The sequence below is a fragment of the Mustela nivalis genome (assembly GCF_964662115.1).
Source record: "Mustela nivalis genome assembly, chromosome: 5".
NCBI classification, from domain to species: domain Eukaryota; kingdom Metazoa; phylum Chordata; class Mammalia; order Carnivora; family Mustelidae; genus Mustela; species Mustela nivalis.
In genome coordinates, this window is record NC_139024.1 from 11817740 (window position 1) to 11840314 (window position 22575).

The following is a 22575-nucleotide window of genomic DNA, read 5'->3' on the forward strand; positions in this document are numbered from 1 at the left end:
CTCTGCTCCTGTGGTCTCATTGACCACGTGTGTACGGTAGACACTTCCATCTTGGTGCGTGGCCTGTATCTTCTTCCTGGGCATCTGACCCTCTTGACAGCTACATCTGGGTGTAGGCACTTCGACCAATCATGTCCAGATCAAATTGTCTTTTCCCTCAAAGCAAGTCTTTTTCATATTTTTCCTAAGCCAAAAAACCTGAGGACTTTGAGCACTAATTAAGGTAGAATTTTTTCTCTTAATAATTCAAAGCTAAGGGGCGCCTGGGTGGCTCAATGGATTAAAGCCTCTCCCTTTGGCTGAGGTCATGATCTTAGGGTCCTGGGATCGAGCCCTGCATCAGGCTCTCTGCTCAGCAGGGAGCCTGTTTTCCCCTCTCTCTCTGCCTGCCTCTCTGCCTACTTGTGATCTCTGTCTGTCAAATAAGTAAATAAAAATGTTAAAAAAAAATAATAATAGGGGCGCCTGGGTGGCTCAGTGGGTTAAGCCGCTGCCTTCGGCTCAGGTCATGATCTCAGAGTCCTGGGATCGAGTCCCGCATCGGGCTCTCTGCTCAGCAGGGAGCCTGCTTCCTTCTCTCTCTCTGCCTGCCTCTCAGTGTACTTGTAATTTCTCTCTGTCAAATAAAAAAAAAAAAAAAAAAAAAAATCTTTAAAAAAAAAATAATAATAATAATAATAATTCAAAGCTAATTATGAGAAAACATTGCCTTTGAAAAATACTTAGCGGTATCTTTTCATATATTTTTGTTTATTACTATTAGTATCCCGTTTGATTTAACTTAACTAAAATTGTATATAGAATCCATTAATAAAATCTTTACAAGTTGTTTTTTCTCCTACTAACCAGATCCTCCAAATGTACACATTATTGGAAATCTGCCTTTTAATGTATCAACTCCGCTGATTGTCAAGTGGCTTGAAAATGTTTCTTGTAGAGATGGACCTTTCATTTATGGCAGAACCCAGATGATGTTGACTTTTCAAAAGGAAGTGGCAGAGGTGAGTTTTAACTTTTTTGGCTATTTTATCACATGATCAAATTCTAAAATGAAATAATACTGCATTTTTTTCATAGACTGTGTTTTCTAAGTTAATACTGCCATTACACACACAAACCAATAAGAGCTCAACCAAAGTTAAGCATGTAATGATGATGACAGGCATAAGTGCTCTTAGCTCTCCAGTGAGAACATGAAAGCTTTGCTGCCTGCCAAAAAGACAACATAGTCCATGCAGGGACTCAGTAGGGCCACAGAACAATTAGAAACCAATAAAACCGATATTGGTGGTGATACAGGAATATGATGATAGTTAAAGAATATGGTAATCAGTTTGGAGAGGGGGAAGGGGGTTGGTGTCTCCTTATGCTGTACATAGGTTTGGCTCAATCCCTTCCTTCAGCTGTGCCTTCTGCTCCTGCATTCCCATGGCAGGAATGTTCCAGATTCACTCTAGCAAATAATCCTACAAGGTAGGCAAGGGCAGTTTGTGAGCTGCAGAGGTTAAATGAGGGGATCTGCAGACCATTAAGTGTTTTTGAAAAAATTTTTCTTATGACCTACAAATACAGAAGAGGATCTGACGTATTTGTGTGGCTTAATAAGAATACCTTAGTCCCCACCAACTGGCGTTAGTGGTTATATTCCCAGCATCTTTGACACCCCCTTGCATCTCCATCGTGATGGGATTGTATCTCCTGTTCTCCACCTCACTGAGGTAATCATACTGTGAATTCTGGACTTACTATTCCCTGCTTAGTTTATCCCATAGATTCCTAGCTGTATAATTAATATACTTTAGTTTTCTCCATTTTTGAACTTACACAGATAGATTCATACAGCATGTATTTTTTTTATCCTGATTTGCTCAATGCTGCTCATAGCTATAGTTTATTTGTGTAGCTAGATACTACCCACTCTTCACCTAGCTCATAATTTGTCTGTCCCTTGCCATGTTTTGGAACCCCAAATTAGTTTCAGTGTTTGTTATTACAAAGAAAACGGTCATGAAGATTATTTATGTCACCTGGAGCACACAGGCAAGCTTTCCCTAGAGTATGAATCCAGGAGTAGCAGTGCCGGATCCTAAGTTCTGCAGATCTTCACTTTCGCTAGATAATGCTAAACTGTTCTCTGAAGCCATTATGCCTGTTTATATTCCCACCAAATATAAGTCCATTTTGCTCCACATCCTTGTCAGTACTTGCAGTTGCCAGACTTGTGCGTTTTGGTTCATCAGAGCTGAGTGTTATATCATTGTGGTTTTATTTTTGTTGTTTGCTGTGTTTTAAATCAAACTGAGCACTGTTTTGCATGTTTATTGACCTTTTAGATAACCTCTTTTTTCTGAATTGCTTGCCTTGTGTCTGTTTTCTGTTGGATTGCTTGTCTTTTTCTCATGATTTGGAGGAGTTCTAACATTTTTCTACTCGTCTTATATTAGTTTAATGTTTGCAAATTTCTTCCATGGTATTGTCTTTACAGTGTCTTTTGAAGAGCAGATTTTTGTTTTGTTTTGTTTTGTTTTTGCTTTTTAAAGATTTTATTTGTCTGATAGAGAGTGTGCAAGCACTGGGTTGGGGCAGAGGGAGAAGTGGACTCAGCCCTTGGGCTGGAGGACCGACTGAGCCACCCAGGCACCCTGAAGAGCAGATGTTTTTAATTGTAAATTTTTGGTTAGTGCTTTTTGTGTCTTATTGAGGAACTCCCTTTATATCCTGTATCATGAAGATCTTCTGTGTTATCTTTAGAAGTTTTATTTTTTTTACCTCTCACATTTACATCTATAATCCACTGGGGATTGATTTTTGTGTGTGGTTGAAAAAGAAGCCAGTTTCACTGTTTTTAATATATGATCCTAATGAATCGAGCACCAGTTATTGGAAAGTCTTTTTCATTGATTTCTGTCAACACCTTTGATATAATGATAAAGCCTATATATGCACTGGTCTAACTGGAGACACTAAGAAGAAAGATTGTGTGAAAAATAGGAAACAGAAGGCCTAGCGCAGAAGATACAGCAGGGAATCCTAAGAAGAACATTCAGTTCACATCAGAGCAGAGCAAGAATTTGGTAAAATACTTAAGTTTGCGTATACTGAGAGAATAGTTACATAAAGTTGGAGAGAATGTAGGATTGAATTAGTGATAAATGAACAGAAAATTAAGTACAATAGGGATTGAAGCAAATAAAGTATATCACTATTAGAGGAATAAAAATATTATTGGGAAAAAATCAGTTGTTTATTTTGGGAACTTAAGGAAAAAAGAGGGACCTATATAAAAATAATCACAAAAATTTACTGAGAATCTTGAAAGACCACTTGAGGCAAATCAAGAGAAATAGAGTCCAGGAAGAAAAAATGAGTATCCTAACGATGCTTCATTTTTTCCAAATTGTGTTTTTTCAATAACATCCTGAAATATAGTGAAGTTCCCAGGATCATCTTGAGGAGTGGACCTGCAAGAGTGGATGAGAAATTTTGAAAAAGAACATTAATGAAAGAAGGCTTATCTATCAGATATTAAAATGTATTTTAAAGCTCTAATAATTAGAAGCACTGTGACAGATTATGAGACAGAGTGGCTATATTCGGAGAACCAGATTGAGGGAAATGATTGGTTCATACATTGGCAGAAACAAAAGGAAGAAAAATATTATTTAACAAATGCTTGGATATTTGGTCAACTTCCATGAAACCATTTAATAATTCACCATATATAAAAAATGAACAAAAAATAAAAATAATTCACCATACATAAAAATTCCAGTTACTGGAGCCTGGTGGACACCGTGTCCAGCATGAGCTAAGCTGCTGCCACCCACTAGAAGCTCAAGCAGCTCTGGAGACACTTGAGGTCAGGGGAGGGGGCGGGGGGCTGGTGCTGGACACACCAACTGAGAAGGTATTGTGGTCGCCCTACGTGCAGGACCAGGAAGACCTAATAGTGCTTTGGACTTTTTAAAGCATCAGTTGGAAGCTACTAACTCAGAAAATCCAAGAATAGAGCTGCTTCGCCTAGAATTAAGCAGAAAATGGGAGAGAAATATAAAGCTATTAGTAGAAGAAGTAAAAAATTGAACATAAAGCTTGCTCAGTATGAACCACCTGAGGAGGGGAAGCATGCTGAATAGGATTCTTCTCCGTTGAAAAGATACTGAAAAGTGGTTTTGTATGACTTGAATAGTTTTGTATAATATATAATCTTTTATGAACAGGTGCCATACAACTCTCTTGATATATTGAATTTACCTGTATCATCACACTTTTTATTCGAAACACATCTACTGAGAAGCACTGATAATAACTCAATATTAAAAAAAAAAAAACTTCCAGTTACTGTGTCTTCAGATTCATTCCTCTTTTCTGCAGTGTCTAAGCTGTTGTACTTAATTTATTTTTCATTTCAGGTATTTTATTTTTACTTCTAGAAGTTCCATTTGAGTCTTGTGTTTTCCCTTACCTCATTATGTTCATGCTTTCCTTGGCATCTTTGTGCATATGTATAATATTTATAATAGCTGTTTAAAGGTCTTTGACTATTAATTTGACTACCTCTGTTATTTCTGTACTATTTTACTGTTTGCTTTTTTTCCCCTCCTCTTTCTATGGGTCCTATTTTTCTGCTTTTTTTTGTAAGCCTGGAAAATTTTGACAAGATACTAGATTTGTGAAGTTTTGTTTTGTTTTAACCTTCTTGAGGGCTTGGGTTGAGTGGTGGGTTTTACTCCGGCACATTGCTAAGTCACTTGCAGATTGGTTTGAAGGTTGCTTTTAAGCTTTGTTATGACAGGTTCTTAGGAGCCTTTAATCTGAGGCTAATTAAGTCCCAGGACTACGTTAAAACCTTTCAGAGGAATCCATCTAGTGCCCTGTGTACTTCAAGAGCTCTTCACTTGGCTGCTGGGAATGCAGACTGTTTCCAGCCGTCTATGAGCTCCATTTGGTCCCACTTTCTGATAGTACTTGCTCCAGCCTCCCAGCCTCCTGCTCTTACAGATCAGTACTCAGCCAAAGACTTGAAAGGATCCCGCTGAAAATCTCAGGCACGCCCTCTTTCCCATTGCCCCATCTTTCTCTCTCTCTCTCTCTGTTCCCGCATCCAGTAGTCTGCCTCACAAATTCTGGCTGCCTTGGCTTCCCAGAGCTCTGGCCTCTGTCCTCTCACATCGAGGAGACCTCTGGGCTCTGTTTATGCTCCTGCCTGTGCTGTAGCTGGAGTTTAGGTTCCAGACTGCAAGCTGGGCAGTCATAAGGTTCACCTTGTTTTTTATTTGCCTGTGTGGCAATGACAACGATAAAAGCAACTATTACTTATGGAGTGCCTACTAACAGCCACTTTACATATGTTTTTGTATTTAAGCCTCAAAGTCACCTCATGAAATAGGTATTTTTTTTAATTGATGTTGACATACAATGTTACCTTAGTTTCAGGTGTAACATAGTGAATTCATGACTCTGTGCTTTATGCTATTCCTCGCCCCCCCAATGTAACTACCGTCTCTCAGAATACAGCACTATTACAGTACCACTCACTATATTCCCTGTGCTGTACCTTTCATCCTTGTGACTTACTAACTTTTGATAGGAAAGAACACGGAGGTGGCTCAGTTGGTTAAGTGTCTTGACTCTTGATTTCAGATCATGATCTCAGAGTTGTGAGATTGAGCCCTGCATCCAGCTCCACACTGGGTGTGGAACCTGCTTAAGATTCTTGCTCTCCCTCTCCCTCGGCCCCTCCATCCTCCCACTCCCTCTCTTTAAAAACAAAACAAAACAAAAAAAAACGAAGCTCAGGGATTTTAATTGTCAATTTTGTTCATCTTTTCAAAGAACCAGCTCTTGGTTTCATTGATCATTTCTACTGTTCTATGAGACTCTGTTTCATTTACTTCTGTTCTGATCTTCATTACTTTCTTCCTTCTGTTAGTTCTGGGCTTTGTTCTTTTTCTAGCTTCTTTAAGTGTAAAGGTTAAATATATGAGATTTTTCTTATTTCTTGATGTAGGCCTGTTTCTCTGTAAACTGCTTTTGCTATATCCCAGACACTATGGGATGTTGTATTTCCATTTTCATTTGTCTCAAGGTATTTTTTAAAATTTTCCCTTTGATTTTTTTATTGACCCATTTGGGTGTTTAATAGTATGTTTTTTTAGCCTCCACAGGTTTGCATTTTTTCCGTTTTTTGTTGTTGTTGTTGTTGTTGTTGTTTGTTTGTTTTTAAGATTCTATTTATTTGAGATAGCACAAACACAGCAGTGGGAAGGAGCAAAGCGAGAGAGAGAATCTCACGCAGACTCCTCCCTGACCATGGAGCCCAGTGTGGGGCTTGATCTCAGGACCCTGAGATCATGACCTCAGCCAAAATCAAGAGTCGGACCCTTAACCAACTGAGCCACCCCAGCACCCATCCAGTTTTGTTTTGTTTTTTGTTTTTTTAATTGTAGTTTTTTTCTCTCCTATCAGTTGTGGTTAGAAACTGCTTGATAGGATTTCAGTCTTAAATTTATTGAGACTTATTTTGTGGATCAACAGATCTGTCTTGGAGGATGTGCTGTGTGCACTTGAAAAGAATGTGTGTTCTATTGTTTTTAGATGGAATGTTCTGTGTGTATCTGTTAAAGTCCATTTGGTCTAATGCATCCTCTAAAGCCACTGTTTCCTTGTTGATTTTCTGTCTGGGTGAAATATCAATTGATATAAGAGAAGTATTAAAGTCCCCTACTATTACTGTATTACATTTTGTCCCTTTGTGTCTGTTAGTAGATTAGTATAAGCGCTATGTTGGGTGCCTAGATATTTATAGTTGCTCAGCCTTCCTGGAATGGATCCCTTTATTACTAACACCCTTCTTTTCTTTTGTTAGTCTTTGTTTTAAAGTTCATTTTGTCCAATGTTAAGTACTGCTACATGACTTTTTTTCTTTCTCTTTCATTTGCATGGAATATCTTTTACTTCTTCACAGTAAGTCTGTTGTCTTTGGATCCAAAACAGTTCTCTTGTAGGCAACATATAAATGGGTCTTATTATCCTGTCTGCTTGTCACCTGGTGTCTCTTGACTGGAGAATTTAGTCCATTTACATTTAAAGTAATTATTGAAAGGTACGTACTTACTGTGATTTTATTCATTGTTTTCTGGTTTTCTTTCTGGTTCTCTTCTCTTGCCCTCTTCCTTCTGATTTGATAACTTTCCTCAGTGTTGATTTTCTGTTCCTTTTCTCTAGATTTTTTTGTGTATCTATTATTGGTTTTGTGGTTACTAAGAGATTGATAAAAAACAACCTATGTATATAGTCATCTGTTTAAATTGGTGGTTGTGGGGCACCTGGGTGGCTCAGTGGGTTAAGCCTCTGCCTTAGGCTCAGGTCATGGTCTCAGGGTCCTGGGATCAAGCCTCACATCAGGCTTTCTGCTCAGCAGGGAGCCTGCTTCCCCCTCTCTGCCTGCCTCTCTGCCTACTTGTGATCGCTCTTCTGTGTCAGATGAATAAATAAAATCTTAAAAAAAAAAATTGGTGGTTGCTCAAGTTTGAACATATTCTAAAAGTGTTACTATTTTATGGGCAGGGGGCTGCCCATGTTCTATGTATTTGGTGTCATATTTTACATCTTTTTATGTTGTGTATTTCTGATTATTATAGATATAGTTGATTTGACTACTTCTATCTTAACCTTCATACTAGCTTTATAAGGGTTTGATCTACTACCATCAATGCATAATATTTACTTTACTAGTGAAATTTTTTCTTTTATGATTTTGTTCTAGTTTTGGTATTTTCTTTTCTGCTTAAAGAATTCTCTTTAACATTTCTTACAAGGCTGGTTTAGTGGTGATCAACTCCTCTAACTTTTGTTTGTTTGGGAAACTCTTTATCTCACCTTCAATTCTGAAAGATAGTCTTTCTTGCTGGGTGAGATTCTTGGTTATAGGATTTTTTGTTTTTGTTTCTGTTTTTCCTTTTAGCATTTTAAACATATGTCTTCTGGCCTCAGATTTTCTGCTGAAAAATCAGCTCTTAACAGATGTTTCCTTGTGCATAACTAGTTGCTTTTCTTTCACTGCTTTTAAGATTCTCTTTGTCTTCAGTTTTTGAGATTGTAATAATATATCTCCATGTGTACCTCTTGGGTTTATCTTGTTCAAGGATATCTGTGCTTCCTAGACCTGGATATCTTTCAGTTATTATTGCCTAAAATTAACTTTTCTTCCTCTTTTGCTCTCTTTTTTTGTGGTATCCCCTATGATATGAATGTTAGTGTGCTTAATGTTGTCCCAGACGTCTCTTACCCTGTCCTCATTTTTTTCATTCTTTTTTCTTGCTTTTTAACTTGAATGATTTCTATTACCCTGTCCTCCAGAACACTGATCTGTTCTTTTGCATCCTCTAATATGCCGTTGATTCCCTCTGTTGTATTTTTCATTTTGGTTATTGTATTCTTCAGCTCTGATTTGTTCTTTTTTTGTATTTTCTATCTCTTTGTTGAAATCCCCTCTGAGTTCATCCACTCCTCTCCCAAGTTTGATGTGCATCTGTATAACCATTATTTTGAACTCTTAATTTAGGTAGATTGCTTATCTCTTTTTCATTTAGTTCTTTTCTGAGATTTTGTCTTGTCCTTTATTTGGAACTTATTCCTCTTTCTGCTCATTTTGTCTGTGTTTGTTTCTATATTAGGTAGGTCAACTATGACTCCTGGCATTGAAGGTAGTGGCCTTATATGGAAGGTGTGCTCTGGGGCCTAGAAATGCGAACCATTCACCAGAACCAGGTGCTATAAGGGTGCCCCCTGTGTTGGCTATGTGCACCCTTCTGCTGTTACTGGCCCCTGAGTCGGAGCAAGTGAGATGGTGTGTGGTCCCTTTAAGTGTGGAGTCCAGTTTCCTCTAACTCTCCAGTTCTCTGGAAGTAAGCCCAGCTGATTTTTCAAAAACAGGTTACGGGAGCTTATCTTCCTGTGCAGATTCCCCAGGGTGGGGGGGCAGGGTGTCCGGTGTGGGGCTGTAACCTCTCACTTTTCAGGGAGGACCTTTGCACCTGTGAAATCCCCTCCCACTTGGGGGTCTGAGTTCCAGGGCTTGGTTTCTGACCTGACCACATCTTTGTCCTTTTCCCTTCTTGTTGTGGCTTTGTCTTCATACTTACAGCTATCTAAGAGCTGTTCTGAAAGTTTTCAGGTCATTCTTCGGGAGAGTTCCTCCGTATGTAGCTGCATCTGTTGTGTGTGCATGGGAGGAGGTATGCTCAGGGTCCTCCTTCTTAGCCAGACTCTTCCCTCCTGCCTGTCTGCAAATACTTTTGGTTGTCACACCTGAGGGGTGCTTTTGGTGTCTAGTGGATTAAGGTTAGGGATGCTGGTAAACATCCTTCAGTACACGAGATAGCCCCCGACAGCACAAAAATACTCCACATTTACCAGCCCAAAATGTCAATAATGCCAAGGATAAGAAACTTTGCTTTAGAGTATTTAGCCATAAAATCTTTTTCTTAGTAGTCTTAGAATTTTCCATCACATGGGGTGCCTGGGTTGCTCAGTTGTTAGCATCTGCCTTCGGCTCAGGTCATGATCCCAGGGTACTGGGATGGAGCCCCGCATCAGGCTCCCTGCTCGGCAGGAAGTCTGCTTCTCCCTCTCCCACTCCCCTGCTTGCGTTCCCTCTCGCTATGTCTCTCTCTGTCAAGTAAATAAAATTTAAAAAAAAAAAAATTTCCATCGTAACAATGTAGGACCCTTTTATGTTTGTTAGGATGCTGTATCACCACCACTTTCCCAGGGTCTGTGTCATTTCCCGCTCATGAATCTACTGTCTTCTGTATGTTTGAGTTGAGCCCATGTTAGTTTTCTTTGTTATTTTCTCAGCCTTTTGATTTGTCCTTGGACTTTTATTTTCTCAGATTACATAATTATTATGGTATTTCTATTCTTGAGTAACACAGTTGAGATGCAAAACACTATGTAGTCTAATTCTTTTGGGGGAAAATGCAAAGGAACAGGCTGAAGAGGTGGAGTAATATTTTCAGTGACTCAGAATGTCAGTTGTGGTTATTAATAATAGTGTTGCTTCAACTCCACCATATGCAGTTATTTTTCTTTAACCAAAAAAAAAATGATTTTAGTTAAATTCTAGTATGAATATTGAGAAGAGTTTATATTGAGTGTATATTTATGGAATGCTTTAGAAGTTAACACTGGTCCTCTGACCAGTTTTCATATTTTGTAAGTGAAAGTTTCAACAGGATAATATATAGTAGCATTTTCTTACATAACCTTTGTTTACTCTTGACACTTAACGTATTTGTAATTTTACATTCCACAGATAGCATTCTTAAAGATGCACTTTGCTTGGCTTTGTGAGTTATAGAACAGAAGTAAATGAACACGATCTTCTTCCGTTCTCTCTAGGTCTGCAGGGTCTAAATAGAAGAATTCAGCTCACACACACTAAAGAACATATAGACGGTATAAAGTTACAGCTCATAAAATAGAATCACAGTGTGTAGCAGAAAATGAGACCTTAACAAATCTCATCTAACCTCATTTTATAGATGATGAAACTGAGGCTCAGAGTAGTTTAATGTCTTCCAGAAGGTCATGGAGCTAGTTACAGGGAAAGCTGACCTTGAAAACCGGTCATAGGTTTTCTGCTGAAGTCATGATGTTCAAGTTCTTTAGGTGACTGGACCTTTGGTATTTTCTTTCTGGGTCCAGGATTAGCCTGTTTATGTCCTCCCATCTTCAGTGGACCTTGGCTATTTAATGGTCACATCTGTAGCAGGGATGGGGGGAGTCACCTTGCCAGTAATTTATATAGTTTTCATTGTCCCTGATAGTGGGCTGTGTGTCTTCTCAAGAATAAGCCTAATTTTTCTACTTGTAGTTAAAATCATTTTAGAATAAGAAGGATGAAAATAACACTGTCCTTGTGGAGTCTTTGACCCTTTGTTTTTCATATACTCGGTCAAAATGCTTTTAAAATCTCAAGGGTTAGAGGTTTCCTTTTACTGAAAAATTAACCGGTTTGGTTTCCTGGCCTTTTGTTGTTTGTTAAAATCCTCTATCTTGTCATGGAGTTTGAATTTTCATAGCTTTACATATACCCTAACTATCACAAATATTAACTCATGTTTGAATGGTTGATTGACCGTTTAATTCTTGTGTTAGTTTTTAATGAAGTTTTCCAGAGAACTTTCTGCTCTGTGGCGTGAACTATTGTACAGTGAGTTCAGGATGGGTATGTGTGTGCTGCTTTCATCTAAATTCCGTTCTATGTTTCACACATTTCATCTCCACAGCCTGGGTGTATTTGCTGCAGAGCTTGGATGGGTCAGGCTTCTCTGGCAGGAACGGTCACCAGCACTCAAAGTGAAATTGTGTCCAGAATGTTTGCCTGCATTGCCTCCCGTGTTTGCTTTTGGGTTAAAGTGGTTTTAAAATTTCACTGAATTCATCAGTGAAAACACCTTTGAGATGTAAAGTAGAATACTGAAAGAGAATTCAGCATGAAATAATAATTTTCAAGTGCAGAGTTTTTTTGATTTTTATTTTAATTTTGTGATTATGTTCATGCGGGTTTTAGTTGTACACAACTGCTTTGAAGTATGCCGGTTGTACAATACACTTTGAATTTTTTACTTTCATGCCAGTGGTATGAAAAAAATTTATGTAGAGCTAGAAATATTTTTTAGCATTTGATCCATAAGTTTATTCTTTAAATATGTTTCCAGTGTTTGTCTTTGTTTTTATTTTTGTTTGGGAATATATATGTTTCTTGGTTTTACACTTTAGTAAAGAAGAATTTACTCTGTCATTTATACTAAAGCAATCACTTGTCCTGTACGCAGCCTCCCAATAATTTCAGATGTCTAAATATAGACAAGTGCCAGGTAATTTTGAAAAGAGAGATGAGATGGAGAAATGGCTTCTGAGTAGCAAAATAAATGTTACAAAATCTACAGCTTTGCCGATAGGAAATTTTCTGAGCATCGCAGTTTAAAACCTATCTTTTTAATCTTACTTAAGGCAGAGCTCTTACAAGCCAAATTATGTGGTGTATAATGTTTATAATGTTGACCCTGTATCATTTATAAAAGGTTTAGAATACCCAGTGAATTCTAATAACACAAGAGAAGCAGGGTACATTTTTTTTAAGAAATCAGTGCATCTAATTTTTTAATCCAATTCTAACATATTGCCATATTTTTGTCTTTTTTAAGAAATAAAGTATAGTAGATATGCGTGGTACCCCCTTCTGTCCCCTTTCTTTCTCTCCTATGAGTGTACTCTTAAAACTGATACTCATCATTCCCATGCATTGACAGATAAATGCACACACACACAGGAAGCCATAAGAAATAATGTTTTGAAGTTTTTATATAAATGAAATCATGGTCTACATATTTTCTGCCACTTCATCATTTTCTATTTGGGTATCTATGTTAATTAACACCATTTACTTATTCCTGTTGATGGCCTTGATGTTTCTACCTTTTTGGAAACTGTGCATGCGCAATGTTGTGGTGATCGTTCTTACACAGTATTTTCTTGTGTAGGTATATAAACTGTTCCCTAGAATATATTTAAAGTTATGACAGTGCACTCAACTTCAGCTTTCCTGTGTGTCTCGCCAAGTTGTAGTCCAAAGTGCTTGTACCCGTCGCCCTTCTTACTAGTGGTCAATGGGAGTTCCTCTGGCTCCGGATCATTCACCAGTTCTAGGTTCTGCCAGGTTCTTTTTTATTGTGTAAATTTTGTTCATTTCACAGATATGAGATTATCTCATTAGAGTTTAAATTTGCATGTCCCTAATTTGTAATGTGGTTGGCGATAGTGTATGGTTATGGGCCATTTGGGTGCTTTTATCCTAATTCTTATCAGATTTTCTATTGTTTATTTTTTTGGCAATTAACGTGTAGGGGTTTCTTCCATGTTCTGAACAATAATCCTTTGTCAGAGAGGAGTTTCAAATACCTTCTCTCAGTCTGTGACATACGTTTGTACTATTTTTTTTAATATAGACATTTTAAATTTTAATAGAGCAAAAGTATCAGTCTCTTATGGCTTCCACTTTTGCATCTTTTCAGAAATTTTGCCCTACTGTGGGGTCATAAATACTTTATAAAAAAATTTTAAAGTTTTGCTTTTTACTTGTTGTTAATTCACTTGGAATTTATTTTTGGTTATGGTATGAGATAGGGAGTTATTCCTGCTATAGATAGACCTACTCAGTACCAGTGTCTCTCACCGAGTGGTCTGTCCTTTTCCTGTTAGTGTTGTTACATCACATCTGTCACACAGCAAATATCCATAGGCGCTTGGGTCTGTTTTTAAGGCTTTTGTTCTGTTGGTGTGTTTGTCTGTGCCAGTAGCAATACTGTACTGCCTTACTTTGGATACCTCCCATGGTGAGTCGGCCTCGGCCCTGCCTCATGCTGTTGACGTTCTTCGGGAGCTTCCTGGCTATTCCAGGCCCTTGGCTTTTCCATATAAAATTCTGTGGAATTTAAAGGTCTTAAAAGAAATCCTTTCAAGATTTTGGTTGAAATTGCATTGCATTTATGAGTTAATTTAGCTATTTGTGATTTTGAAATTGAAGTGTTTGTGTTCTTAAAAGAATGAATTCCTGGTTTATGCAAAAATCAGTTCTCCAAGAGTTCTGAATATTCAAAGTTTTATTACATTTAAATAAAGAAAAGTGCACCATTGAAAAGGTTCCTTCATAGATTTTTGGTAATTCATAAAATGAAATACACATCACTAGTTTTTAATTGTGCTTGCTAATTTCTTCTCTCATCAAATATATATTGATCACTTGTTTCATATAGGACCTTCTACAGAATATAACAGGGGTTTAAAATCCCCAACATCCAGTAGTAGGGAAGTTTTCTTATTTGGTTTCTGAGTGCATTATATAGGATATAATTCTTAAGTGTACTTCAGTTGATATTGGAGGAAAATGTTCTCCGTGTCATGTATCAGAAAGCCTGTGCTTTTAAAGTTTATCTCAAAACTCCACCTAGTGTCCGTAGATAATAGAATATTAGGTGCATTCTATCTGATCAGACCGGATTAATTGCCAAAATTCCTTTTCTCCTTCTGTAGAGACTGACAGCCAATACAGGAAGCAAACAGCGTAGCCGCCTTTCTATTATGGCGCAGTACCTCTGCAATGTTCAGCACATCTTCACAATTCCGGGTCAGGCTTTTGTCCCTAAACCAGAGGTAAGTTTCTGTTTATTTGTAAATCTTTGTTCATCTGGTGATGAGTCCTAGGAAATTATCTCTAGAATTTGATTTTCATTTATATGCAAACTATACTTTTTATCTCTCCAGAGCAAGAAAAATCACAATATGTGAATAGTTCTTGTCCTAATTTTTCTCCTCTTAATAGTGACCAAATGTCTAGCTAGGTTTATTCATGTTACCTGGTGGTGATAACATTATCACCTGTACTCTTCAAAGTTTTCCCGTATGGAAGATAAATTATATGGTCACCTAATCCTCAAAAAGAGAAATCAGTATTTGTTCTGTGATTTCTTAATAGACCTCTAAATCAAATTACATCAAACATTTTTTATTGTGAATTTTTTTCCACCTTTTTAATCAATTTAACATCCAGTGTTATATTAGTTTTGGGTGTGCAACATATTGATATAGCAGTTTTATACATTACTCAATGCTCACACCTTAAGTGTGGTCACTGTCATCATACAATGTTAATACAGTATTCAATATGTAATATATAATATATATTATATGTATAATTACAATATTATGTAAATTATATAACATATTATATATATGATTTATTTCCTATATTGTAGTTTTCATCTTTATGACTTATTTTGTAACTAGAAGTTTATACCTCTTAATGTTACTTATTTTACCCATTTTCCCATCTACTTTTCCTCTGGCAACCACTAGTTTGTTCTCTAGTTAAGTCTGATTTTACGTTTATTCATTTCTTTGTGTCTTGTTTGTTCATTTGTTTTGTTTTTTAGATTCCATTTATAATTGAAATCATGGTATTTGTCTTTCTCTGATATATTTCACTTAGCATATACACTCTAGGTCCATCCATGCTATTGCAGAAGGCAAGATCTCATTCATTTTTATGGCTGAGTAATATTCCTCTGTGTGTGTGTGTGTATGAGAGAGAGAGAGAGAGAGAGAGAGAGAGAGAGAAATACATCCCACGTCGTCTTTATCCATTGATCTATAAATGAACACTTAGATTGCTTCCATATCTTGACTCTTGTAAATAATGCTGCTATAAATAGGGGTGCATATATGTTTTCAAATTAGTTTTTTGTGTGTTTTGGGGGTAAATACCCAGTAGTGGGATTACTGAATCATATGGTATTCCTATTTTTAATTTTTTGAGAAACATCCGGAGTGCTTTCCACAGTGGTTGGTCAATTTACATTTCCACCAACAGTGCACAAGAGTTCCTTATTCTCCATATCCTTACCGATATTTGTTACTACATGTCTTTTTGATTCTACCCATTTCAGTAGGTTGCCTTTTTGTTTCATTGATGGTTTCCTTTGCTGTGCAAAAACTTTTTATTTTGGTATAGTCCCAATAGTTTATTTTTGCTTTTGTTTCCATTTGCCTCTGGGGACATAGCCAGAAACATATTGCTATGGTGATGTCAGAGAGATTATTTGCCTGTGTTATCTTCTAGGAGTTTTTGGTTTGGGTCTCACATTGAGGTCTTTAATCCATTTTAAGTTTGTTTTTGTATTTGAGTTGTTGAGTTTAATTCTTTAGCATGTAGCTGTCTGGTTTTTCCAGCACCATTTACTGAAGAGTCTTTTCCCCATTGTATGTTCTTGCCTCCTTTGTCAAAGATTAGTTGAATGTATAGTGGTGGGTTTATTTCTTGGCTCTCTGTACTGTTCTCTTAACCTACGTATCTGTTTTTGTGCCAGTACCATGTTTTGATTGTCGTAGCTTTGTAGTATACCTTGAAATCTGGGATTGTGATACCTCCAGCTTTATTCTTCTTTCTCAAGATTGCCCTGGCTATTGGGGTCTTTTGTGGGTCCATACAAATTTTAGTATTAATTATTCTAGTTCTGTGAAATAGTGCTGGTATTTTGATAGGGATTGCATTGAATCTGTAGATTGCTTTGGGTAGTATGGACGTTTTAACAATGTTGGTTCTTCCAATCTGTGAACATAGATTCTATTTGTGTCCTCTTTAGTTTCTTTCATGAGTGTTTCATAGTTTTCAGAATACAGGTGTTCACCTCCTTGTTAAGCTTATTCCTAGGTATGTTATTCTCTTTGGTGTTTCTTGATTTCTTTCTGCTACTGTGGTATTAGTATATAGAAATGCAATATATTTCTATATATTAATTTTGTATCCCACTAATTTACTGAATTCATTTATCAGTTCTGATAGTTTTATGGTGCAACCTTTAGGTTTTTCCATATATAATATCATGACATCTGCAAATAGTGACAGTTTTACTTCTTCCATACCATTTTGGATGCTTTTTATTTCTTCTACTTGTCTAATTATTACACCTAGGATTTTCAGGACTATGTTGAATAAAAGAGATGAGAGTGGACATCCTCGTGTTCCTGATCTTAGAGAAAAAGCTCTGTTTTTCACCATGATGTTAGCTGTGAGTTTTTCATATATGACCTTTATTATGTTGAGGTATATTCCCTCTAAACTCACTTATTTGAGACTTTATACAATGAATGGATGTATTTTGTCAAGTGCTTTTTCCACATTTATTGGGATGATCATATGGTTTGTATCCTATAGCTTATTAACATGCTGTATTGTACTGACTTGCAAATATTGACTACCCTTGCCATTTCTGGAATAAGTCCTACTTGATTCATGTGAATTTTTTCAAATGTATTGTTGAATTTGGTTTGCTAATACTTTGTGAGGATTTTTACATCTTTGTTCATCAGAGATATTAGCCTGTTTTCTTTTTTTGTAGTGTCTTCAACTGCTTTTGGTATCACAGTAACATTGGCTTTGTAGAATGAATGTGGAAATTTTCGTTCCTCTTCTGTTTTTTGGAATGATTTAAGAAAACTAAGTATTAACTCTTCTTGAAATGTTTGGTAGAGTTCATTCACTTGTAGAGACATCTGGTCCTGGACTTTTGTTCATTGTTGAGTTTTTTTTATTACTGCTTTAATTGTGATAGGTCTGTTATCTCTGTGTTATGTGTCTGTCCAAATTTTCTATATCTTCCTGATTCAGTTATGGAAGAGTGTATGTTCTCTAAGAATTTGTCCACTCCTTCTAAGTTGCCCAATTTTTTGGCATATAATATTCCATAATAATCTTTTATAATTCTTTGTAGTTCTGTGGTGTTTTTTTCTCCATTTCTGATTTTATCTGAGTCTTTTTTTTTTTTTTTTTTTGATGAATCTGGCTAAAGGTTTATCAGTTTTATCTTTTCAGAGTATTAGCTCTTATTTTTGTTGATCTCTTCTGAATTTTTTTAAGCCTTTATTTTAATTTCTTCTCTAATTTTTATTCTGTCCTTCCTTCTAGCTCTCAGTTTTGTTTGTTCTACTTTTTCCGTTTTAGGTGTATGGTTAGTTTGGGTTTTTTGAAATTTTTCTTGTTTCTTGAGGTAGGCCTGCGTTGCTATAAGCCACTCTTAGTACTGCTTTTGTTGCATCCCCAGGATTTTGAACTGTTGGTTGACTCAGTCATTGTTTCATAGGATGTTGTTTAGCCTCCATATATCTGTGTTCTTTCCACGTATTTTACTATAATTGAATTCTAGTTTTATACTGTTGTGGTCAAAAAAGATGCTCATTATGATTTCACTCTTAAACTTAACTGGAATTTGTTTTGTGGCCCAACATATGATCTGTCTTGAAGAATGTTTTCTGTGTCCTTGAAAATAATGTGTATTCTGCTATTTGGGGATGGAATTCTTGGATGGAATATATCTGTAAGGTGCTCTGGTCTATTGTGTTGTTCAAGGCACCATTTCCTTGTTGATTTTCTGTCTGGATGATCTATCCATTTATGGACGTCAGGTGTAAAAATCTCTTGCTATTACAGTGTTAAAGTCAGTTTCTCCCTTTTTGTTTATTAATAATTGCTGTATGTGTTTGGCTGCTCCTATTTTGGATGCATAATTATTTACAGTTGATATCCTCTTGTTGGATTTTTCCATTTATCTTTATGTAGTGCCCTTCTTTGTCTTTGGTTACAGTCTTTGTTTTACAAAGTCTTTTTTGTCTAATATAAGTATTGCTACCCTGACACGTTTTTCTTTCACTTCCATTTGAATGGTGTATGGTTTTATTGCCCTTTACCTTCAGTCTGTATGTGTCTTTAAATCTTTTTTTTTTTAAGATTTTATTTATTTATTTGACAGATAGAGATCACAAGTAGACAGAGAGGCAGGCAGAGAGAGAGAGAGAGAGAGAGAAGCAGGCTCCCTGCCGAGCAGAGAGCCCTATGTGGGGCTCTATCCCAGGACCCTGGAATCATGACCAGAGCCGAAGGCAGAGGCTTTAACCCACTGAGCCACCCAGGCGCCCCTGTATGTGTCTTTAGATCTGAAGTGAGTCTCTTATAGGCAACATATATATAGTTGGATCTTGTTGTTTTTTTATAATCCATTCAGTCACCCTATGTTTTTTAACTAGAGGATTTAGTCCATATACATTTAAAGTAATTATTGATAGGTATATATTTATTGCCATTTTGTTCATTGTTTTTCAGTTTTTATAGTTCTCTATTCCTTTCTTCTTATCTTGCTCTCTTCCCTTGTGGTTTGATGGCTTTCTTCAGTATTATGTTTGGATTTCTTTCCTTTACTTTTTGTGTATTTATTACAGGTTTTGATTTTTGGTTACTAACAGACTTGTATATATCACCTATTGTATAGAGGTCTGTATTAAGTTGATGTCTTAGGGTTGAACACATTCTAAAAGCACTAAATTTTTATTTCCCCTCCATATTTTATGTATATGATATCATATTTTACATCTTTTTATTTTGTAAAAAGCGAAATCCCTTGGCTGACTTTTGTAGATACAATTGATTTTACTACTTTTGTGTTTTAATCTCCATACTGGCTTAATAAGTAATATATGTTTTTAAAGATTTTATTTCTTTATATGACAGAGGGAGAGAGGTCATAAATAGGCAGAGATGCAGGCAGAGAGAGAGGGGGAAGCAGGCTCCTGGCTGAGCAGAGAGCCCAATGTGGGACTCAATCCCAGGCCCCTGAGATCATGACCTAAGCCAAAGGCAGAGGCTTAACTTACTGAGCCACCCAGGTGCCCCACAAATGATTTAATCTACTGGATTTATCAGAAGTTTGCTTTCATCTCTGAAGGCTTTTTCTTTCATAATTTTCTTCTACTTATGACCTTTTCTTTCCACTCAAGTCCCTTTTAACACTTCTTTTAAGTCTTTTTCAGTGGTGATGATCTCCTTTAATATTTGTTTGTCTAGGAAACTCTTTATCTAACCTTCAATTCTGAATAATAACCCTGCTGAGTAGAGTATTCCTGATTGCCTGGGTTTTTTGGAGGTTTGGGGTGTTGTTGTTGTTGTTGTTGTTGTTGTTGTTGTTTTTCCTTTCAGCACTTTGAAGGTATCATGCCCCTCCCTCTGGCCTGCAAAGTTTTTGCTGAAAAATCAGCTGATAGCTTTATGGGGTTTCCCTTGTATGTAACTTTTTTTTTTCCCCCAAATGCTACTTTTAACATTCTCTATTATTACTTTTTTACATTTTAATTATTTTGTGCCTTGGTGTGGACCTTCTTGGGTTAGTCTTGTTAGGGGCTTTCTGCTGTCTGATTTGGATACTTCCTTTCCCAGATTAGGGAAGGCTTCAGCTCTTACTTCTTCGCAAACAAGTTTACTTCCTTTTTATATTTTCTCCTCCTAGCATCTTTATAATACAAATGTTATTACACTTGATGTTACTGAGATCTCTTTACCTATTCTCATTTTTTGCTCCTTTTTCTTTCTGCTGTTCAGCTTGATTGCTTTCCATTACTGTTTTCTGGATCACTGATCCACTCTTTTGCCTCCCCTAATCCTCTACTGATTCCCTCTGTTGTGTCTTTTTATTTCAGTTACTGAATTCTCCATCTCTGACTGGTTCTGTTTTGTATTTTCTCTCTTTGATGCAGTTCTTAATGGATTCACCCATTTTTTTCCCTCAACTCCAATATCTTTATGAGCATTCCTCTTATTTTTTATCAGGCATTTCGCTTATCCTCATTTCATTTAGCTCTTCTGTTGTGATTTCATCCTGTTCTTTCACTTGGGACATATTCCTATCTCTTCATATTTGTCTAGCTTTCTGTTTTGTTTCTTTTGTTGTTGTTGTTGTTGTTGTTGTTGTTGTTGGGGTTTTTTTGTTATTTTTTTGTTTTTGTTTTGTTTTTTTGAGTAGGGAGGGTCAGCCAAGTCTTCTGGTCTTGAAGGTCATGGCCTAGTGTAGGAGAAGTCCTATGGTGCCCTGGTCACAAGAAGCAGGTACTCCAGGGAGGTCTCCTGTACAGACTGCATGGGCCCTACTGTTGTGACTGAGCCACACTTGTCTTCAGCCCAGTCAGCTGCAATGATCCACTTTGCATGCTCTGGGTGCACTGGACAAGGTTGAATCCTTGCGTTGAGTCCTTGCACTGTCTGAAGACTATGTGGGCTTGTAGGTGGGCAAGGGAAGCAGTCAGACTAGGTGTTTGCAGGCCGCCTCTGCCACAGCTATGGACACGGTGAATGGCAGGACTTTGTCCCTGTGTAGCCAGCTAAAATTCTCAACTACTGGAACTGGACACACTGCTGTGTGGGGTTAGCTCTCCCTCTCCCCAGGGCAGAAGTCACTCTGGAGTGGTCCCACTCCCTGCCAGGGCTGTTTGCAGTGTATGGTAGGGCAAGAGCCACTCTGGAGGGACGCCTGCCAAAACAGGCAGGTTCGATGGGGCCAGTCTACGGGTGATCATGGGGGAGGGGTGTGCAGTGCTAGCTAGACAGGTGGAGAGTGTTAGTGCCGGTTCCCAGAAACGTCCAGCTAACCTAGGCTGAGAGAGAGGAAGAGAAATGTTGCCTGCCAGCACTTTTGTTTTCTGAGAGATCTTCTAAAGATCCCTGCCCTGCTACTGCACATTCTGAGATTAGTAAGCAAACCTCCATCGTGTATGTCATAGTCACTTCTCATACTGCTGGTTTTGCACTGTGTCTTGGAGTTATTTATTATGCTGGCTTTTTAAGGGTGGAGAATCAGTTTCCTGTCCCTCTTGCTCTCCTGGAGCTAATCCCCCTGATTTTTAAAGTACTGTTAAGGTAAGCCTCCGTGGTTGTCAAAGCCAGTTGTAATGGGTGCTTGTCTTCCCATTGCTGGTTGTTGGGTCCAGTCCTCTCACTTCTCTGTGTTCATGTTGTCCCTCTCCTTGGGCTTAGTCTCACTGCGGGGTTTGGTTCCCAGCTGTATCTCTGATCCTCCTCCCCTTTCCAGTGTGGCAGCCTGTCTGTGATTGACTGGAAGGTCTGTCCTGCCGGTCTTCTGGTCATTTTTAGAGGTAGTAGCACCGATGGAGCTCTTGGTGTGTGCATGGGAGGAGGTGAGCTCAGGATCCTCCTACTCTACCGTCTTCTTCCAGTCCTCCTTCCACTTTTTTGAAAGACTATTTTGGCAATATTACTTGTGATTGATCATCTGTGACAGATAGTTGGATATTCAACTAGGCTGTTACTATTATATGCTAATTACAGAAGAGTGTTAATTACAAAGTTTCTCTGCCAAAAATAATCATCAATACAGTGGTGTCTGTCTTAACTACAACTGAATGAGTCACTACCGGACATATAAGATTTTTGTTTGTTTGTCAGATGTGTATTCAGTAGCTATTGCATATAAAGGCCTGGGCTTAGGTAGATGGAACTAGGGGGGAATCCAGTCTGACATGGAGCCTGCCTTCAGGGAGTTTATAGCTGGTGAGGAACAGATGCCTTCTTGTTTGCTGAAACTCTCCAGAATAGAGTCATGTAAAGTTTTCCTTACGTTACTTGAGATTTAGTAAGGAAAATAACATGAAAAAAAGACCTGTATAATGTGGCTTTTCGATTTAGATAGATACAGATTATATATTTAGAATGGGGTCCCAAACGGTAGTGTGAGACCTACTTGTACGTCCTAAAGCATGGTCTGCGAAGTCTCCATATTCTCTGCGACCACCTTCCACTTCCTCTGCCATGTCCACCACTAGCTGAGCTTTTGGGTGACTATAGGAATGCAGTCCATCTTCCACTTACATCACAGTTTTCAGCTTTTTCGAAGTCCGCCTCATAGAACCCATTCTCAGTACCACCTTACTTTAGCATCGCCAGGTTTCAGACATTTTCAATGAATTCTTCCAAAATCATAGACCCTGTGAGATCCTAGACTGAATTCAATGACTGGAGATGTCTTGTAGGCTATCATCAGATTTAAAAATATTTGTGCTTTCAGGTATTTTCTGTCCTAGAACTAAGGTGGCCATTGTAATGAAGAAAACTGACCCTATTAGCTTGCTTTTTTGTTGCAATGCACGTATGTGTGTATATAACATTTTGAATAG

At 37.5% G+C, this 22575-nt stretch overlaps 1 protein-coding gene across 6 annotated transcripts in view; it reads left to right on the plus strand.

Moving 5' to 3' along the window:
* Window positions 1-22575, plus strand: part of TFB1M (transcription factor B1, mitochondrial) — a 72729-nt gene that overhangs the window by 20657 nt on the left and 29497 nt on the right. For all 6 annotated transcript variants that reach the window (XM_082731383.1, XM_082731388.1, XM_082731384.1 and 3 more), the window contains exons 4-5: window positions 850-1001; window positions 14101-14220. In XM_082731383.1, the coding sequence (XP_082587509.1) occupies window positions 850-1001; window positions 14101-14220 (272 nt within the window). The remainder of the gene's footprint in view (window positions 1-849; window positions 1002-14100; window positions 14221-22575) is intronic.